The sequence below is a fragment of the Drosophila nasuta genome, chromosome 3 (assembly GCF_023558535.2).
Source record: "Drosophila nasuta strain 15112-1781.00 chromosome 3, ASM2355853v1, whole genome shotgun sequence".
Taxonomy (NCBI): domain Eukaryota; kingdom Metazoa; phylum Arthropoda; class Insecta; order Diptera; family Drosophilidae; genus Drosophila; species Drosophila nasuta.
This window is the reverse complement of record NC_083457.1, coordinates 24,707,525-24,725,377: the sequence shown is the minus strand read 5'-3', so window position 1 is coordinate 24,725,377 and position 17,853 is coordinate 24,707,525. Positions and strand designations below refer to the sequence as shown.

The 17,853-nt window shown below is 41.4% G+C and overlaps 3 protein-coding genes across 8 annotated transcripts; 1 reads left to right on the top strand and 2 right to left on the bottom strand.

Moving 5' to 3' along the window:
* Positions 1-146: 146 nt before the first annotated feature.
* On the top strand, positions 147-3,192 carry LOC132793462 (UDP-glycosyltransferase UGT5). Its single transcript, XM_060803397.1, has 4 exons — positions 147-253; positions 1,306-1,564; positions 1,624-2,289; positions 2,350-3,192. The coding sequence occupies exons 1-4, from the start codon at positions 251-253 to the stop codon at positions 3,018-3,020; spliced, it is 1,599 nt and encodes a 532-aa protein (XP_060659380.1). The 5' UTR covers positions 147-250; the 3' UTR covers positions 3,021-3,192.
* Positions 3,076-17,514, bottom strand: LOC132793464 (uncharacterized). The gene is made up of 3 exons (XM_060803399.1): positions 17,374-17,514; positions 3,710-4,948; positions 3,076-3,416 (listed from the first exon to the last, which is right to left on the bottom strand). The coding sequence occupies exons 1-3, from the start codon at positions 17,378-17,380 to the stop codon at positions 3,349-3,351; spliced, it is 1,314 nt and encodes a 437-aa protein (XP_060659382.1). The 5' UTR covers positions 17,381-17,514; the 3' UTR covers positions 3,076-3,348.
* Positions 4,955-17,516, bottom strand: LOC132793461 (glycogenin-1). Of its 6 annotated transcripts, none has more exons than XM_060803391.1 (7): positions 17,374-17,516; positions 12,712-13,022; positions 12,361-12,650; positions 11,411-11,591; positions 11,103-11,168; positions 7,372-7,579; positions 4,955-6,015 (listed from the first exon to the last, which is right to left on the bottom strand). In XM_060803391.1, the coding sequence occupies exons 1-7, from the start codon at positions 17,378-17,380 to the stop codon at positions 5,456-5,458; spliced, it is 1,623 nt and encodes a 540-aa protein (XP_060659374.1). In that variant the 5' UTR covers positions 17,381-17,516; the 3' UTR covers positions 4,955-5,455. The 6 variants fall into 6 exon arrangements, with proteins under 6 accessions (XP_060659374.1, XP_060659373.1, XP_060659378.1 ...); XM_060803390.1 differs by lacking the exon at positions 11,103-11,168 and adding an exon at positions 8,720-9,331; XM_060803392.1 differs by lacking the exons at positions 4,955-6,015; positions 11,103-11,168 and adding exons at positions 6,043-6,217; positions 8,720-9,331.
* Between the last annotated feature and the right edge of the window lie 337 nt (positions 17,517-17,853).

Here is a 17,853-nt window from a genome sequence, read left to right as displayed (position 1 = left end):
ATTAAATTCTTATCTTAGTTGATACAATTGATATTTTGTTATACCTGAAAAATATGTAATAGTTGTAGGGAATATTTACAGAATACGCCAACCGAATTTCACAATAAGCTTTTCGCTGATAAGTACGAATAAATTAAAGTGTCCGATGTCGGGTTCGTTTCAGTCGTCTGCCGATCGCGACATAGAACAGTCGATTGCGCTGTGTGCGAAAAAAGTGCCGACGAGCTGCGAATAGTGTGTGACCCTCAAAATGGTGCGTTTAATGAAAAGTGATATAATAAATTGTAATCAATTAAAACATGAAGTGCACTCTACACTGTGCAACACTTGAAACACAAATTGTTTGTCTAGACCAAAATAACTAAACTTAAGATAGTAGCATAGACAGAGCGTTAACCTGTTTTGTGGCTCATTTGTTAATTGTCACAAAATAGCTATAAAAAAAAACAAGTGGAATCTTTGCAGATACTCGTACCAAGCTCTGAGAGCTTCGTTATAAATTAAGTTTATGTGTATGTGTGCGAGTGTGTGTTTGTTGCCGGAACACCGAAATTTTGGCAGTCATAGTAACAAGTGCTCTAAAGTCGTTGACCTTAAAAAGAAACACTTCCACTTAGACAATGTTTAATAAATAAAAATAATAATAATAATAATAATAATATTATCTTTGAGAGGTTGTTGATAAAGTCGAAACATCAATATGGGAATATGTGTCAATATAAATATAGGGCTATTTTTGCGACGTGTATATAGTATACAATAATGACGACAAGTCCGATAGACTTGTAGATTTGCTGTATCATAGCATTGGCAAGGGTTTGCTGGGTCATGATGATTCAATTAATCTTATAAATATATTACAATCTCATTTCATGTTCAAGAAATGTGTGAGGGAATTAATCTTCCGCTTGTTGTTATCACGAATTTCAAACGCCTTGATCTTTATTTCATAGATAATTTCAAACGTGCCCTTCCGTGCATTTTCTTCATAAACCTGCATAATATTTGCTTTCCATACATTTGAAATAATTCCAATTAAATCCAGCACTTAAAACCCGATAGGATTAATTGCCAAGCTACTTGGTAACACAAAAAGCCCTCACGCAAACGTATAATTAGATCCTATGTAGATGATACGAAAAACTGTCACAAAGTACTACAAAGATAAGGGTAAAATAATCATTAGACCAAACAGATGTTTAGAACGTCATAAATACGGCAGCAGTCACATAATGATAAGACAAGGCCCAGACTGTGCGATAAACAAAGCAAAATAACACTTGTCTACTTCTCTTCGACCTACAGCAACTGAAAAGTGCGTGGAAAGTGTTGCTGCTCGGTCTTGTGGCCCTGCAGCACTTGGAGTTGGCAGCGGGCTCAAGGATCTTGGCCGCCTTCTTCTTTCCGGGCAAGAGTCACTTCATGATGACCAATGCCATGGTGCGGGAGCTGGTGAAACGCGGACACGAGGTGACATTCTTGACGCCCTTCTCGCTGGCCAAGGAGAACTTAGGCGATAACTACAAGGAGATACTGATACCGCAGTACGACTTTTGGCCCACACGTAAGTGCAGCGTATAAAAGGTGACTTTAACATGTTGTTAAACTCATTCCTACTTGCAGTGCTGAAGATGACCCAGGCAAAGAGTGTGCTGGCGATGACAAATGTCTCCACGCTCACCTTCATACGCATGTGCTACGTCATGGGCCTGGAGAGCACCGAGTTTGCCTTCGAGCAGCCCGAGGTGCTGAATCTGATTGATGCCAAGGATAAAGTGGACAAATACGATCTGCTGCTGGCTGAACAGTTCTTCAACGAGGGAGCGCTGTTCTTGGGACATCTTTATCAGATTCCCATCGTCACCATCGCGACCTTTGGCTTTGCCAACTACCTGAGCCCATTGGTGGGCGTTATGACGCCCTGGTCGTATGTACCACATGGCTGGAAACCGTACACGCCTCACATGTCACTGCTGGAGCGCATTGACAGCGTTTATACTTGTGCCTTGGAGGATATCGTTCGCACTATCTGGCACTATCCGCAACAGGATGCGCTGCTGCAAAAGCATTTTGCGCACAAGTTCGATTCGGTGCCCAGCATCAAACAACTGGAACGCAACATCTCTGCCTTCCTACTGAATACCTACATGCCACTGGAGGCGCCTCGGCCCGTCTCTTTCAACATGATCCAGGTGGGTGGACTGCACATTCAGAAGCCCAAGGCTTTGCCTGCCGATATGCAAAAGTTCCTGGACGAGTCCAAGCACGGTGTCATCTACTTCAGTCTGGGTAAGCTTGAGATTAAACCCTTTTATTAAAACTTGTATTAATGTTGACTTCCTTTGGCAGGTTCTCAGGTCCGCAGCGCAGACTTGCCACCCGAGAAGCTCAAGATCTTCCTCGATGTGTTCGGCAGCCTCAAGCAGCGAATTCTCTGGAAGTTCGAGGATGAGAAGCTGCCCAATCTGCCTGCGAATGTGATGGTTAAAAGCTGGATGCCACAGAATGATATTCTCGCCCATCCGAACGTCAAAGTCTTCATCGCCCATGGCGGTCTCTTTGGAACCCAGGAAGCAGTGTATCACGGGGTGCCTGTGCTCGGGATGCCCGTCTATGCCGATCAGTATCTGAACATCAAGAAGGGCCAAGCAGCTGGCTTTGCGCTGGGTGTGGACTATCGCACCGTGACAGAGCAGGAGCTGCGTCATTCGCTCACCGAGCTGCTCGAGAATCCCAAGTTCATGGATAACATGAAGCGCGCCTCAAAGATCTTCCGCAATCGACCGCTGGATGCCATGGATGAGGCCATGTTCTGGATCGATTATGTGATCGAACATCGTGGTGCACCGCACTTGGTCTCACCTGGACTGAACTTGCCCTGGTATCAGTTCTATCTTCTCGATATTATTGGACTTGCCTTGGCTGCAATTCTGTTGCCAATTCTTGGACTCCGCCTCTTGTGTCGCAAGAGAAAATCATTGGCTGTGAAAAGTGCCAAGACAAAGGTGAAACGCAACTAACGAACATCTCAACTCAAAACGTTTTTTATTGATAAACAAATTTGTAGACTATGAATTAAGTTAATTGTGAAACAATCATCAATAATTTCTTATTTTTTGTATAATTTCCAATGTAATACAAATGAATTGTTATGTTAACATTTTACAAAACCGAAAGACTTGTCTCTAATAATTTCCAAAATACTCGTAATCAAGGATAAAGCTGCTGAGGGGGATATTCATAATTGCCAACAAAAGGATACGCGGCAAAAGCTAGCTTGTTGTGAGAGTGTATATGCGAGTGTGCATGTGGTGTGTGTGTGAGTGAGTGTGTTGTGTGTTGACTCCTCTACTGGCTGATCACCATGGACTTCTTGATCTTCTTCTCCTTCTTCTCATGGGTGATGGTCACTTCCTCTGCAAACAAAAAATAATTATTTATATGAATTTTTAAACAACTCAATTTTTGAATGCGTTCTAAACTTAATAGAAAAGTTTACAACCTTTAAAATTTTCTTTTTATATTCCTTATACCATTTTTTTCCTTTAAATTATATCCTGATATAGTACTACATTAAAAATATAGCATCAAGAACAATATATACTACACTCTATATTTGCATTTTTCGGTACTATTATTGTTATTAACAGAACCTTCACTTGTTAAATCTAAGAACTGAATTCTAATATATTTGTATATAATTTCCTACCTTCGAACTTGGTGGGCAGCTGCTTCACTGTCTCAATGGTCTTGACCGTCTTCTCTCCGGGCTCAATGATCTCCTCCTCGTACTCCTCAATGATCTCCTCCTCATCGGTATCATCGGGATTGTTCTTGGTGCTGGGCACAGGATCGAAGACGGTCTTTGTGGCCTTCTTCACGATGCCCTCGGCGGTCACAGTGGTGTAGTGATACTCGGTGCCACCCTCAATCTTGATGGTCTCGACTGTGGTCACATCACCGGGATTCTCGGAGGGGACAACCTTCTTGGTGCCCGACTCGGACTTGAGTTTCTTGGTGCTGGTCACATTCTTGTGCTTCTCGGCATCCTTGAGGGTCTTCTTGTACTGCTTGATCTCCTCCTCGGTGAGCTCAACCTCTTCCTCCTCGTAGACGGTCTTCGAGGTGGTGATGGTCTTGCCCGACTCCAGTTCCGTTGAGTAGGTGTACTCAACACCGCCGGGCACACGCTTCGAGGCCACCGTGGTAGTGTCGTTCTGCACAAAGTCAGCGGGTGGTGGAGGTGCCGAAGACTTGGTCTTCTTCTTCTTCTTGCCAGCATCACTGGTGCTCTGGGTGACAGCCTTGATGCTTTGCTCCTGCAGCGAGTTCTTGCGCACGGTGCGATTGTTCTCGGTGATCTCAATGTTCTGGCTGACGCGACGAGTCTCCTCGATGGTGGTGTCCTCGCGATAGTTCGACTGCTGATCATTTGTGTTCGACACAATGTTCTTCTGCACCTTTTGCACTACACGACGCGATGTCGACTCAGTGGAGTCCGTGGAGTCCACCGATGACTTGCGGGTCACATTCTTCTTTAGCTTGTTCACCTGAGTGTTGGTGTTCTCATTGATCTCGGTGGGCACCGAGTCGAAGAAGGTCTTGGTGCGAGTGCTGCGTGTGCCATCGTCATTGATGGTGGTGTACACCTCCTCGTAGCCACCCTCGATGGCACGGGTCAACATAGTGGTGTGCTCATCGATGCGAATCTCCTTACCCAGACGCTTCTTGATCTCCTTCTTGTTGGCCTGCTCCTTGGCCAGATCCTCGGCGCTGACGGGCTTGGGATCCCAGAAGGTCCTCACCTGGGTCTTGACGGTACCGTTGGGCTGAGGGGTGGTGGTGATCACCTCGTAGCCACCCTCGATCAGCTTGTACTGGGTGCTAGCACCGGTGGCCTTGTCGAACTCGACTTTGCCATCCTCAATGTCAGCGGAAGTCACCAGCTCTTCAGTGCAAAGTGTTGTTTAGTGAGTGGAATAAAGTGTACATTATGTGAGTAATTTGTGTGTGTGAGTGTGTGAATATGTGTTTGTGGAGCGCAGCTCTTGGACCACTCTGAAAACATTAACGGTCACTAGTCTGTCTGTGTTGTTGTGTGTTTGTTGTTGTGGCAATTAGTTGCAAGCACTTGGGGGTCATTCTTTAAACATAGGGCAAAGGGTAACCTTTCATAATCCTAAATTAGTTTCATCTAAGGCGCAGTTGGTTTTTATCGTTGTTTTGTTTTTTGGTTATTATCAAAGCACTTTATACAGCAAAATTTCGTTAGTTTTCCTTTTTTCTCGATTATTTGTTTGTACTTTCCGTTGTGGTTGCTGTCCAGTTAGACGTGCACAGGCTCTGGCGGGGATTGGGTTGCATTGTAGGACTCCAGTTGCTGTGTGAGCAGCTTGCCCGACTTTGTCGCCAAATGGGGCAAGCAGCTGTAGTGCAACAGCAGTTGCAGTAATTGTTATTTCAACTTACGCAACGTCTTCTGGCGGCTGGGCTTTGTGGGTGCAGCACTCGCCAGGATGTGCTGTTGTGGTTGCTGTTGCTGTGGTTGCTGCTGCGGTTGCGTTGATTGCGACGGCGCCTGGACACGTTGCGGTTTTACTATCGTCGATGTTGCTGCCGTTGTTGTTGTCGTTGCTGCTGTTGCTTTCGGTATTGCTTTCGCTGTCGATTGTTGTTGCTCAACGTCGCTGGCTTTCTGTGCGTTAGTTGAAAGTTTGTTAGTTGCAACAGCAGCGGCGGCAACTTGTGGTGAGGCAGCTGGAACTACAACTGCTGCTGCTGCTGATGCTGATGTTGCTGTCCCAGTTGACCGCTTGTTAGTGGTTGTTGCACTTGAACTTGAGCTGGGATTTGAGCCGGAACTCGAGTTGTTACTGTTACTGTTACTGCTTTTGTTTGTGGGCGTGGCAGCAGGCTTAGGCGTAGGCGTCTGGGGCTTTTGCTGCAGCAGCTCGATAGCTGTTTGTGTAAGCAGTTTGTTAGTGGCTAGCGTGTTATCGTTATCGCTATCGATATCTGGAATAATGCGTTTATGGTAATCGTTTTAGCTGGCAGCAAACTCATACAGCGATCATATGTAGATGATTGATGGTGATTGCTGATTGAATGATTGATTGATTGATTGATGGTGAACCCCCAATATAATAGATACATTTCACAAGGGAGACAGAGAGAGAGAGAGATAGGTGCGAGCGAGAGCGAACTTAGAAGTAAACAACTGAAAACAATAAATGCAATTAATTATTTGATCATAAAATTAACTTAAAACTAAAATAAAAATGCACATTTCAAACATTTTTGGATTAATCAAAAAGTTTTTGTTTTTGTTGTTGTGTGTTCTTGAATAAATATTTTCGACAATATTTCTGTAGGTAAATTACAACATAAAGTTTAAAGAAAGAAAGAGTACTTGTAGTATATAATGGTAAATATATATTTTTTGTTGCGCTGTGAAAAGGTGTCTAAACAAAAAGTTAGCGTTCAACTCGTTTTGTGTATGAGGAGAGAGGGGGCAAACACACACACACACACACACACACACACAGGCGTGCACACACACATACACAAAGAGGCATACACAATATTTGCAGTTAAATATATTTTTTCAAACATTTTATTATTTCTATAAAAATATATATAATTATATATCAATTAATTAAAGCAGTGTGGAGTGGGATGGTGGTAGGGGGGAAACAGGAAGTGGGAAAGGGAAAGGGTAGGAAGGGGATGGGTTACAATGAGCTTTTAATGCAGATGAGCTGTAAATTCAATGCCACAAATCGCCGCGATGCACTCTCAAGTGCGGCATAATTACAAAAATTTCAATTAAAATACAATGAAGTGTAAAAGTTTTGTGGCTGAGCCAAGTGTGTGGTGGTGAAGGAGGTGGTTCTGATGTGCCAAGTGTGTGTGACACACTCACACACACACATACACACACAAGCAACATGCTGCGACGACGTCGACAGCAGCAGCAGCAGCGACGAGTGTAAAAAAGTTTAATTTGAAAACTTAATTAAAATTTCTGTGCGTTTTTTTTTACACACACATATGATATGCCACTCTCTGCGCTGTGTGTGTGTGTGTGAGTTGGGGAGTGTGTGTGGCAATTAAATATAGCATATATGCCACTTGACAGCACTTGGTTCTAATTTGTTGCCCATGTTGCAGTGATGAATGTGACTCGAGTTTTTTTTGTGGGTGTAACAAGGTGTAAGGTCAGGCCTTCAGTGTGTGAGAGTGTGTGAGAGGGGGGTGTGTGTGTGTGCTGGTGTTGGTGTTGGTGGGGGGTCAACAAAACGACGCTTAACGAACGATTTGTTTTATTTAATTGCTTCTTTTTTGTTTTTGTAAGTTGTATCTATGAACTACCAGTTTGATCAGCCTCGGAGCTTGTCTCGGGCTTCGCCTCCAGCGTCTGCGTGATCTTCTTCCAGATGTTGTCGAACGAATCGGCGCCCGAGTAATCGATCTGTCCCGATTCCCAGCACTGGCGACGCATCAGATTCTCGTATTGCTCCTGTTCGGGTGTGCGCTGAGCGCCAATGCGCAGCTGTGACAAGGCGCCGGCAAGGCCAGCCTGAAAGTATGCAACACAATTTTGTTAGCAAAACAAATCGCAGTTGTTCTCGATAACAGTAACAATAACGATAACGATAACGATAACATGTAAGTACATATTGCATGCAGTTTGGTTGCCAAAAAAATGAAAATAAAGATAAAGAAAAAACATATCCACTAATTTGATTAGCTACTTCTTGGGGGTGGCGAGGGAAGTGGGTAGCAGAGTTTGTTAGTTGTAGCACAATGCAACATGGCGTATGATTAATGCGTTTGTGCTGCTGCACGGGCTGCAAGCTGCATGTTAAAGCGTCATGTCCTTTCGCAAATCCTTGTGGCAGATTACTATGTGCATGAAGATGAAGTGCGTCGCCCCATTCCATGTGTTCTGGCTGTGTGTGTGTGTGTGTGTGCGGTTCGAGTGTTGAGTGTTTGCGAATGAATAACAGGCAGCAACTGCAGCTGAAGGATGCACACACACACACACACAGACAGACAAAAAGAATGGTCAGGTCGAAGACTGGCAACTAATAAATCAGCAAAAGCAGTTAATGCCAGCGGAGCAGCAGCGAGAGGCGAGAGGCAGCAGCAGCATCAATGTGGTAGCGATAATAATGGCGACGATGATGATGATGATGATGAGCAGCACATGAAACAAAAGGACAATGACAATGACAATGACAACGACTTCGACAGCGACAACGACAATGATAACAACGTGTGATGATGGACACGCAAATGTGCAAATGTGCAGCAGCAGCCGCCTCAAGGCAGCAGCCAACTAGAGAGACTAGACACCATAAGGACGAGGACGAGAACGAGGCCGAGGACGAGGACGAGCACAGGTCGACAGGACAAGAACCCAGACGAGACGACAGTTTTAAAGTGCAGAGAGCCAGGAGTTTATAGCATACGATGTACATGACAGAGTGCAACCAAAACGATGTGAGATTACATTAAATCACCAACTGAACTGAGCTGAACTAAACTGAAGGAGGTAAAAGGAAAAGGAGAAGGAGCAGAAGTTGATGGTGGATTGGTTTCGTGTGTTGTGTGGTTTATGTGTGGTGCAGCATGTGCTGGCAGCCAGTTCGTGTTTTACCCTCAACTTCTCATTCGATTCGTTTCATTTTGGTTGCTTTTCTTTTCTTTTTTTTACCTCATCTGCATCATCGGCAACTTCATCGACTTGACTGTGGTCTAATGGGTTTTGTGTCGCATTCTCTGGGTGTTGGTGCTCTTGGTGGTTTTGGTAGTTTTGGTGGTGTTCAGAGTGTGCGTGGGAAGTGTTGTTGTTGCTGTTCGTGTTGTTGTTGGTGGGCGATTGCTCAGTTGCATGTACATTGCTATTTACATCTATTGCTATCGAGTCTTCATTGGCAGTGGATGGTAATTGTGGTGAAGGTGCTTGAGGTGGTGCTTGTGGTGGTTCTTGTGGTGGTGGTGCTTGTGGTGATGTGGCTCTGCACTCTTCATGCTGCTGCTGCTGCTGTTGCTGCTGTTGCTGTTGCTGGTGATGGCCACTCGCATATTCATTGTGTCTGAACTCTGTTTGCGATTCATTCTCTTCTTGCCTCTCCGCCTGCTCATAGTAATCTGCCCATGGATCACGATATTCTCGCACGTCTGGCACATATTGTTGTATCGGCTGCTGTTCGTGTGGTTGGTGCTCCCGATGGTAGTGATTGTTGCAGTGCTCGTAATAGTAGCTGTCCATATCGTAATGATATTCATTGTAGCTCGTCGAGTGGATTATGTTTAAGCAAAGACACTGGCATTGTGATTTGATTTGTTTTTATAGCATGGCAAATTGATTTGGCATGAACAGAAAGCGCATAGTAAGAGTTGGAAATCAAAAATAAATTATAAAATACCAAACTTAAAAAAAAAAAACAATAAATTAAAATAAAGAACTACAAATTAAGTAATGACAAAGACGAATGTAAACAAATACCAAAGCTAAATATATACTACTACTTAAAAATATACTGAAAAGTCTATCTACTGCTAGTTAAAAATATACTAAATAGTCAATCTACTAAAACGAGTCTATTTGCTATAAATTTGCAAAATGCCATGAAATTAAAACAATGTTTGTTTTCTACTTCTATTACAAAGTTTCAATAAGTCGAAAATAAACGAGTACGAAATAAATTGATTTATTTATTTATACATCTATCATAAAATTGACTATTTGTATGAGTTTGAAATAAATTGATTTGTGTTTTGATTTGCAATCTACAAAAATGTTTCTACTTCTTTTTCTTCTTTTCTCCTATTAGAATAAATTGAAATATTATTACTTTTCACTAGGAATTGATTTCTTTTTAGATTTATTACAGAGAAGAAACACAACATATTCAAATAATAGTGTAGTCTTGAATTTGCTTGGCTGCTTTATATGGGGAAATTGTTTTCAGCTTCAAGAGCGTAACAAGAAGCTATTAATCATTAAGTTTCTTGACGTTCATTGATAAAATTTCAATTACATATATGACAAAATTGCAAATAGTTTATAATAGAAAGTTTGTATGACAAATTTCCGTTTCATACAGAAATAGGGCTACCTTAAAGCCACTTTGTTGGCCATTTGAAAACGATTTGTGTTTATTTTAACAATATGCTAGTTGAAGTTTTGCTCCACAAAAAGATACACCTATTGTGTTTGCATTGAAAAATGCTTTGTATCTCTTTTTGGGGGTAGCTTAATTGCTTTGTATGTTTTCTTTTATTAACTGTCACTTTCTTTTGTCCAATTATTTGAGAGATAGAGAGAGAGAGCGAACAAAGAGACAGCGCCTAAATGAATTGGCAAACCCAATTTGCATGCCATTTGGATCATTTCAATATACTTATTGACGTCGGCTAACTAAACATTCCGTTGGCACTCGGCCAAATCGATGCAGATTCGAGAACACACACAGAATTTAATACACACATACACTCACATAGAAAGACACACACAGACACACACAAAGAATAACAACAACAAAGAAGACTCCACTGCAAAAATGTCTGTCTCTAGTAAAAACAAGAAGATAAACGAGAATCGTGAATCGAGAAGCGACAAGCGTTTAATGGAGGCCAATTCGGGGCGTGGCGGGGCTGGCAATTGAGGGCAGCAAAAGTAAACTTTAGAATCGAACTAAAAACAGCAGAAAACGCAATGAAAAAGTACCGAGAGAAAAAGATAATAAACGTGGAAAGTGAAAAGTGAATGAAATAGTTGAGAAAATACACTAAATATAACGAGGTCGTCGTCAATAGATCGATGCGATACGATGCGATGCTTCGCTTTGTTTGTTATTTACTTTTGTGGCATATGAATAAATAAAAATTGACGTACGGAAATAAATAAAATAAATATTGCATCTTGATCTGAATAATGTGCATAAGATATGGAAATATACGATTATGTATGTACAATATTTATAATAGAGCTCTGTACAGCAAAAACGACCTTTGACCGTATCTACAATATGTGTGCATATAATATTATATTTGCGTTCTACAATTGTTGTGCTGGCTCTGGATCAGCTTACCTCCTCTTGTGGAACGCTTGAAGAACTATCGCATTTATCACTGGAAACACTTTGCGGCGCTTTAAGCTTTTGTTTTGTTTTTTTTGACGATGCGTTGCGGAGTTACGGATAATATATAACGAATATTACGTAGCATTTATTGGCAGAGATTAAGTTAAAACAACAGATTTTTGTTTGGTTAGGTTTTAGTTTGCTTTTGGACGTTACGAAACGAAACGAAACTCAAAGTTGCACTCAAATTAGACTTGAAAATACTTTTGAAAACTGGAGGAAGTGAGTTTAGGATTTAGTTTACAGATCGCACTTACCATTTGATCGCTGAGCGAGTCGTGCACACTATCACAGAAGATGTTCCACCAGTGTTGAATCAGATCCTGGGCGTGTGCGTAATCGGTGGGCGTTGAAACGGTTTTCGTCTCCGAATTGAACTGTAACAACCAGGGCTTCAGTTTGCCAGCAAAATGCAAAATCTTAATTTTATCTCTGAATCTGTAAAGAGGAAAATACAACGAGATTAGAAACTGAGAAATTATACTACTGTGGAGTGCGCTCGACTGTAAGATATCCGCTATTAATATTTAAATAAACAATATTGTAAAAAATATACCAAGTAAATATATAAGAATAATACTAAAATATGCTAGGGGATACATTTTGGTATATACAGCTGTAAACTTAAACGCTTAGCACTGCTATTTCAAAGTTCACAGCTGTAGGTATAAAACTACATTCAAAATATACCACAAACACAAAATATACCAGATAGTCAAAAAATAATAATAATAATAATAACAATAATAAAATTCTGCTCTAAAAAATAATCCAACTTCATATACAAAAAAATACTGAAATATACTGAGGGCTACATTTGGTATATCGGTATATTACCATACTCAAAATAAACCACATAAACCAGTCATAGATCCGATTGCAGAAGGCCCTCTTTCCCAAACAAAAGTTTTTTTTTTTAAATACTAAATATACCAAAGGCTACATTTGGTATATCATAATATTGCCACATTCAAAATAAACCATTGAGTACAAAATATACCTCATTGTTAACCATAACAGCTAAGATCCGATTGCAGTAAACAAACAAATGTATTTTTTAAATAACTTAAATACTGTAGTTTCTATTGTCTATGCCAGAAAAAAGTGACTCCACCTTTATAATTACGATTGCTACTCGATATTTTCGACTTGCGGGGCGGAAGTGGTAAGTAAAATCTTGAATGTTAGTTAATACTTCAATACTTACTGTTTGAATGCAGGCAAATAGCAGTAGGAAGCATAGGCAGTCACGTTGTAGACGAATGGCAAATGCTTCTTGATGTCTGCGGTCGACCAATCGGCAAAGTATTGATTCAACAATCCCTGATCGCCACCATCGAAACTGCCGTGCTGCACGGCGTACTCTGTGATCTTGTTGAACGTCTCCACGCTGGGTGTGAAGACAAAGACGCCGGAGTTGAAGCAATCGGGCCAGCTGACATCTGGAGCAGCGGACAGTTCCTCGCGTTCGAACAGCTCATCGCAGTTTTTCAGTACCTGCAAGAAACAAGTAAGTTATTAAAGATACAGTGTATCTTAGGATAGTCTTTTGACTTACCAGTGTATCGGCATCGAGGAAGACACACTTCTCGAACTGCACGAGACGCCAGCAGTGGAGCTTTGTGAAGGTGACGCCCAGTTCGGGACGGGAGAGCAGTGCCAGATTGGCGGCGTCCTGTGAGTCGAGTACGTTAACCTCTTGTACAACATTGTACACGTCCTTCAGTCTGTATCGCATCGCCTCCGACACGGTGGGCGTCACCAGCACCGCCAGCTGGTGGGCGGTGCCCGCTCGCTTCAGCGAATGTGCCAGCACCAAGGCGCCCAGCGAGTACGTGTCATTTGTGGTCAGCGTAACCCAAGCGAACTCTGCGAGCAAGAACAACGAAAGAAGAAAATAGCATTAGTTCAAGTGTAAGATCAGGCTGCTATCTGACAGATACAATTCAAGTAAGACACACAGATACAATTACAGTTACAAATGCAGCAGCTTGGCAATAGCACAAGTTTTTCTCTTCCCATTATATTTTTTTTTTCCATTTCATTCTCATTTTCCATTTCAGAATTTCTTTTATTAGTTGGGCATTCAAAAAAATTCGCAGCAGACGTGAGTGAGAGCAAAAAAACTAAAAAGCAGCAACGCAGCATTTTTATGGATTATAAATAAACAGGCAGCAGGAGAATCCATTATATATACGAGTACATACATATAGATCTACTTAAAGATACACGATCTAGCGTTGCGATGATGAGTGTGTGCGCGCAGCATCTGCGTCAACAGTTTGTGGGCGGGGCACGCGGCGGGCGCATGCAACAAAAGTTTTGGCAATCTCTCGAATATTTTTCAGGCCCCATTTGGGCTATTTTCTTGAGATTTTGCACACAAAAAAATAAAATAAGCGAAAAACCAAACTAAAGAAAAAAGTATGGCGAAAATAGAGCAAAACATTGTCGAAGCGTATCTGCATATAAAGCAAATTATATTTTTGCGTTGTTGGCATTCAAATGGGATCAATTATATACACTATAAATAATCTGCAATCGGCATCAACATTAATTTTTATTCGCAACATGGCAAAAAGCATTAACATTGGCGCTAAGCAATTATGAGTTATGCCAAAAAGGCATTAATAGCATTGCTTAAAAATTACCTTCTTATGGGTTAGCTTAACACTATTTACAAGTGGAAATATTCTCGATATATGTACTATATACAATTCTTAAGGAAATCTTTTCATTTCAATTTCAAATGGAATATCTCATTAGATTACAGAAAAATTCTCCAGACTTTTATAAAATAGAATTTAATATTTAGTTAAAGTTAATCTTGAGTCTTAAATATATTTTTATTATATACTCCTGTTAAAAATAATTGAAATAAAACGTGCATAATTTGAAAAAAGGAAACAAATTAAGTAGATAGATTAAGATTAAATAAAAATCATCATTAGAGTTATTATTGAGAAAATTAAAAGTTTATTTTCAAATAGATTATAGACAAATTGATTGAACATTAATGCTACGATCAGAAAAATTCTTTGTACATGGTGATTGAACTAACTTTAGTTTCGGGGTTAAAAAAAAGTTAGTTTGATTTGTTTTTCTTTTTTGTTGGGTTTTCGTTGTTGGTTACTAAATAATCGTTGGGGTTTATTTAGCATTAGAAAGCGCATTTTTAGATTTATGTATATTGAATACAACAAAAAGGAAACAGAAGATCAACTTCAACAAACAACTACCTTCTGTGTGATACGAATGGAAACGGAGGCGCAGCGAAACAGCGCAACAGCAGCTGAATGCATTGGTGACAGCACAGCTTCGGCCACCTTGCGGCAGGTGGCGCTCTCATATTCCCACACACACGCACCATGTATATAATTATGTACAAAATGTATCTGGACGTGTTTAATGGGTGTGTGGGTGCAAAAATGCGACTTCTTTTTGTTCTTTTATTTTTTTTATATTTTTTTTTGATTTGTTTGTCAATTCTTTGCTTTTCTTTTAAAGACTTTTGTGTGTGCAATGAGCTGTTGTGCCTAAAATAAAAATGAAATCATTTACTTGGCGAAACTAGAATGGTTTTTAATAACTTCGTGACTTACCGGATGCGAGAGCACAAAACAACAATAACAAAATTAAATCATGTCACAATAATAAACGGAAAATATCAAACGAAAGAACCGTTGTTTCTCAAGGCAAATGTCATAAATTTCTGGATTTAAATTAAATAAACAACACTTTGGATTTTCAATTCTCAAAAACAAAAAACACAGCTGTTGAATACGTCAAATTGTCACAGCAAAATCAGAAAAATTAACGAACCATTTGGTCGCTTAAAATAAAATTTGTTTAATACTATTGCTTAACGCTAGGTGCTTATAATGGATTTACAAACTAATGTGACCCGCAAATTGTGCGCAGTGTAGTCGCAAGCGACTCTTAGCTTAAAGCCAAAGCTCGCTCAGCAGCTGCAGCGCTCTCTTAGCTAGAACTGAAGCGAAAAGCTCAAAGAGTGGCGACTGCGCACAAAGCGAGCTTTCTCTTTCTCTTGGCTTTGCACTTTATCAGCCGCGTATGCGGGGAGCACAATAAAGCAAGCTGATAAAGGTCGTGACACAAAAGCGATGAATGCTTATTGAGGCGCAGAGCGTCATACATAAATACATACACATATCGATGACCTGAATGAAGCGAGCTAATGAATGGAAATCAAAATAACCAGAGAGGGACAAGGGCAAGGGATAGAGTGGGTGGTTGACATTTGGCATTGGGAACTCTTGGGGCTTGGCAACAGTTTTGGCATTTTGGTTTATGGAAACGGAAACCCGTTTGTGCATCGTTGCCAATGTCAGAGCTTGGCATGGCAACTGAATGCCACATTTGTTGCAGCCGGCGTGGCAAGAAGAAAACGGATGGATGCCTGGCTGGCTGGCAAACCGGCAAAATCAGCGAGTGCAGCAGCAATGCCAACACCCAAAACGAGTTCTACGACGTCAATCTGTAGATCTCTCGTCTCCCCTCTCGCTCACTCGCTCGCTATATGTATGTGTGTGTGTGCCACACTAAAAATAGCCAGAAAATGTGAAATGAAATTGTAGCGCGACAAGACAACGAGAAGTGGCTGCTGCTGCTGCTGATGTTGCTGCTGTTGCTGCATGCAGGCGGCGTTTTGCGGCACACAGATACGCAGATACATTTTTAGAAATTCAATCACAGAACGCAGCAAGGGAGCAACAACAAGAAGCAAGAAGCAACAGTAACAGCTTCCCTCTGGAGCAGCATCCCAAGCATATAATTTTCGCCGTATGATTTATGCGGGCAACATACACACACACACACACATTGCATATATGTATATGTATTAAATGTGTTTGGCATTTTCCTGATTTAATTTTAATTTTCCGCCGCCGTGTATTGTGGGCGTTGCGAGCAGTTTCTTTGCCAAAAACAACAACAAGGGCCATAATGAATAGTGTATTGTATGAGTGTGTGGAAAAGAAAAGTTGTTTTTCTTGATTTTTCTTGAAAATTGTGAAATTGTTAGCGCCTGTCGCCGGGCATAAACTGCGTGTGTCTGTCTGTGCCTGCTAAATATACGAGTGTATAGAATTGAGTGCTATAAATAGCCGCATTTTTCACATCTATAACTGTATAATATACCCAATTTGAGATTGTGCACGTCAAGACATGAATAGACGCGTGTGAACATGACCAGAAAATGTCATTCATACGCGGAAATTATAATCAACGCTACCTGATAAGCGGCGCCAAACAAGACATATAAGTACACTCACTAGTTAGATTCATTAGTGGGTCACGACTTGCCCTAATCAATGCTCGTGAATCTGCCTTTGCTTTCCTACTTGGCACTGACCTTCACCACGCGCTCTTCTTCTTCTGCTACTCAACAGCAACCCTAGAGTCCAACGTATTAATGTAATACAGTGCATAGATTTCAAGCTCTGCTCTCTCAATTGCAATCGCTCTCTCAATTGCAATCTGCTTCTCACACACACATTCTCTCTCCCTCTTTCTCTCTTTTGCTTTGCCGTGTAAGCTTGGCTCTCTGTTGGCGTCAAAGCTCACATAACACGCACGTTATCAGTTTGTCAACATTTTGCCTGTTCGCCAATTCGCGCATATTTTTCATAAACAAACAACTGACGATTCGAAATCAAAAGAAATCTAAATGCTTCTGCTCTGCATGCACACTCGCACACACACACACACGCAAACCCACATGCATTCGTACTCACATGCATACGTACGTTCGTATACACGCACAGGCGGCGACTAGGCAAATGCTATTGAAGGTCAGTAAAGGTCGTCTCCGCAATTTACTACTAGCCCCCAAAACACATGTATTGAACGGACCTAATGACAGGAGCATAAAACGCAGAGTATGAAATTTGATTTGCCAATCTGCTAAAATAAAATGTGTGTTATGAAATATGAGAATGCAATTTCAGTTTGTAGCTTTGGATTAATTGCGATAAAATTGCAGTCGCAATTTAAAAAAAGGCCCAGCGAGTGAATAACTTGTATGGAGCCATGCATAATACACACACACATTCGCACGTACGCTTACACGCATACATACACAGACAGACTTTCATTTATTTATCTTTTTTATCAATTCTTTCTTTTTTTGTGGTCACTTCTGCACGCTTCTTTCGGCGGCTGCTGCTGTTGGTTGATCTTGGATGAAGTAAAAACTTACTGCTCATTTTGTTTTTGTTTGTTTGTTGTTTGTTTTATGTTAGTTAACTATGTGAATACACTGCAAAAACACGCGGAGCGAGTCCTTCGCGTTGGTTTTGCTTTGCCGGGGGTGGACTTGGTCTGTGGTGGTGGGTGGGGCGTGCCCGTTGAGCTTTCACACTGTGTGTTTGACGAGAGCGAGTCCGAGTTGCCTTGCGGAGAGTTTTGCGTTTGGCTGTTCTGCCTACCACGAGCGACGACGAGAAACTGAATGTCTACAACGTAGAGACGTAGCGAACTAATGAAAAGTGCGCACACTGACGATGCGGCGCGGCGCGACGCGACGTCTCTGCCGTGGGCAATAAATGTGGGGGCTGCTGGCTGCGACGTCTTCTGCGCTGTCGTTAAATTGTCGTCGCCGTCATGTCAGGCAGCAAACCACAAATCTGCTACGGGAGCTGAGGGCATTGGCAAGTCGTTGAGGAAGGCGCCAAAACAG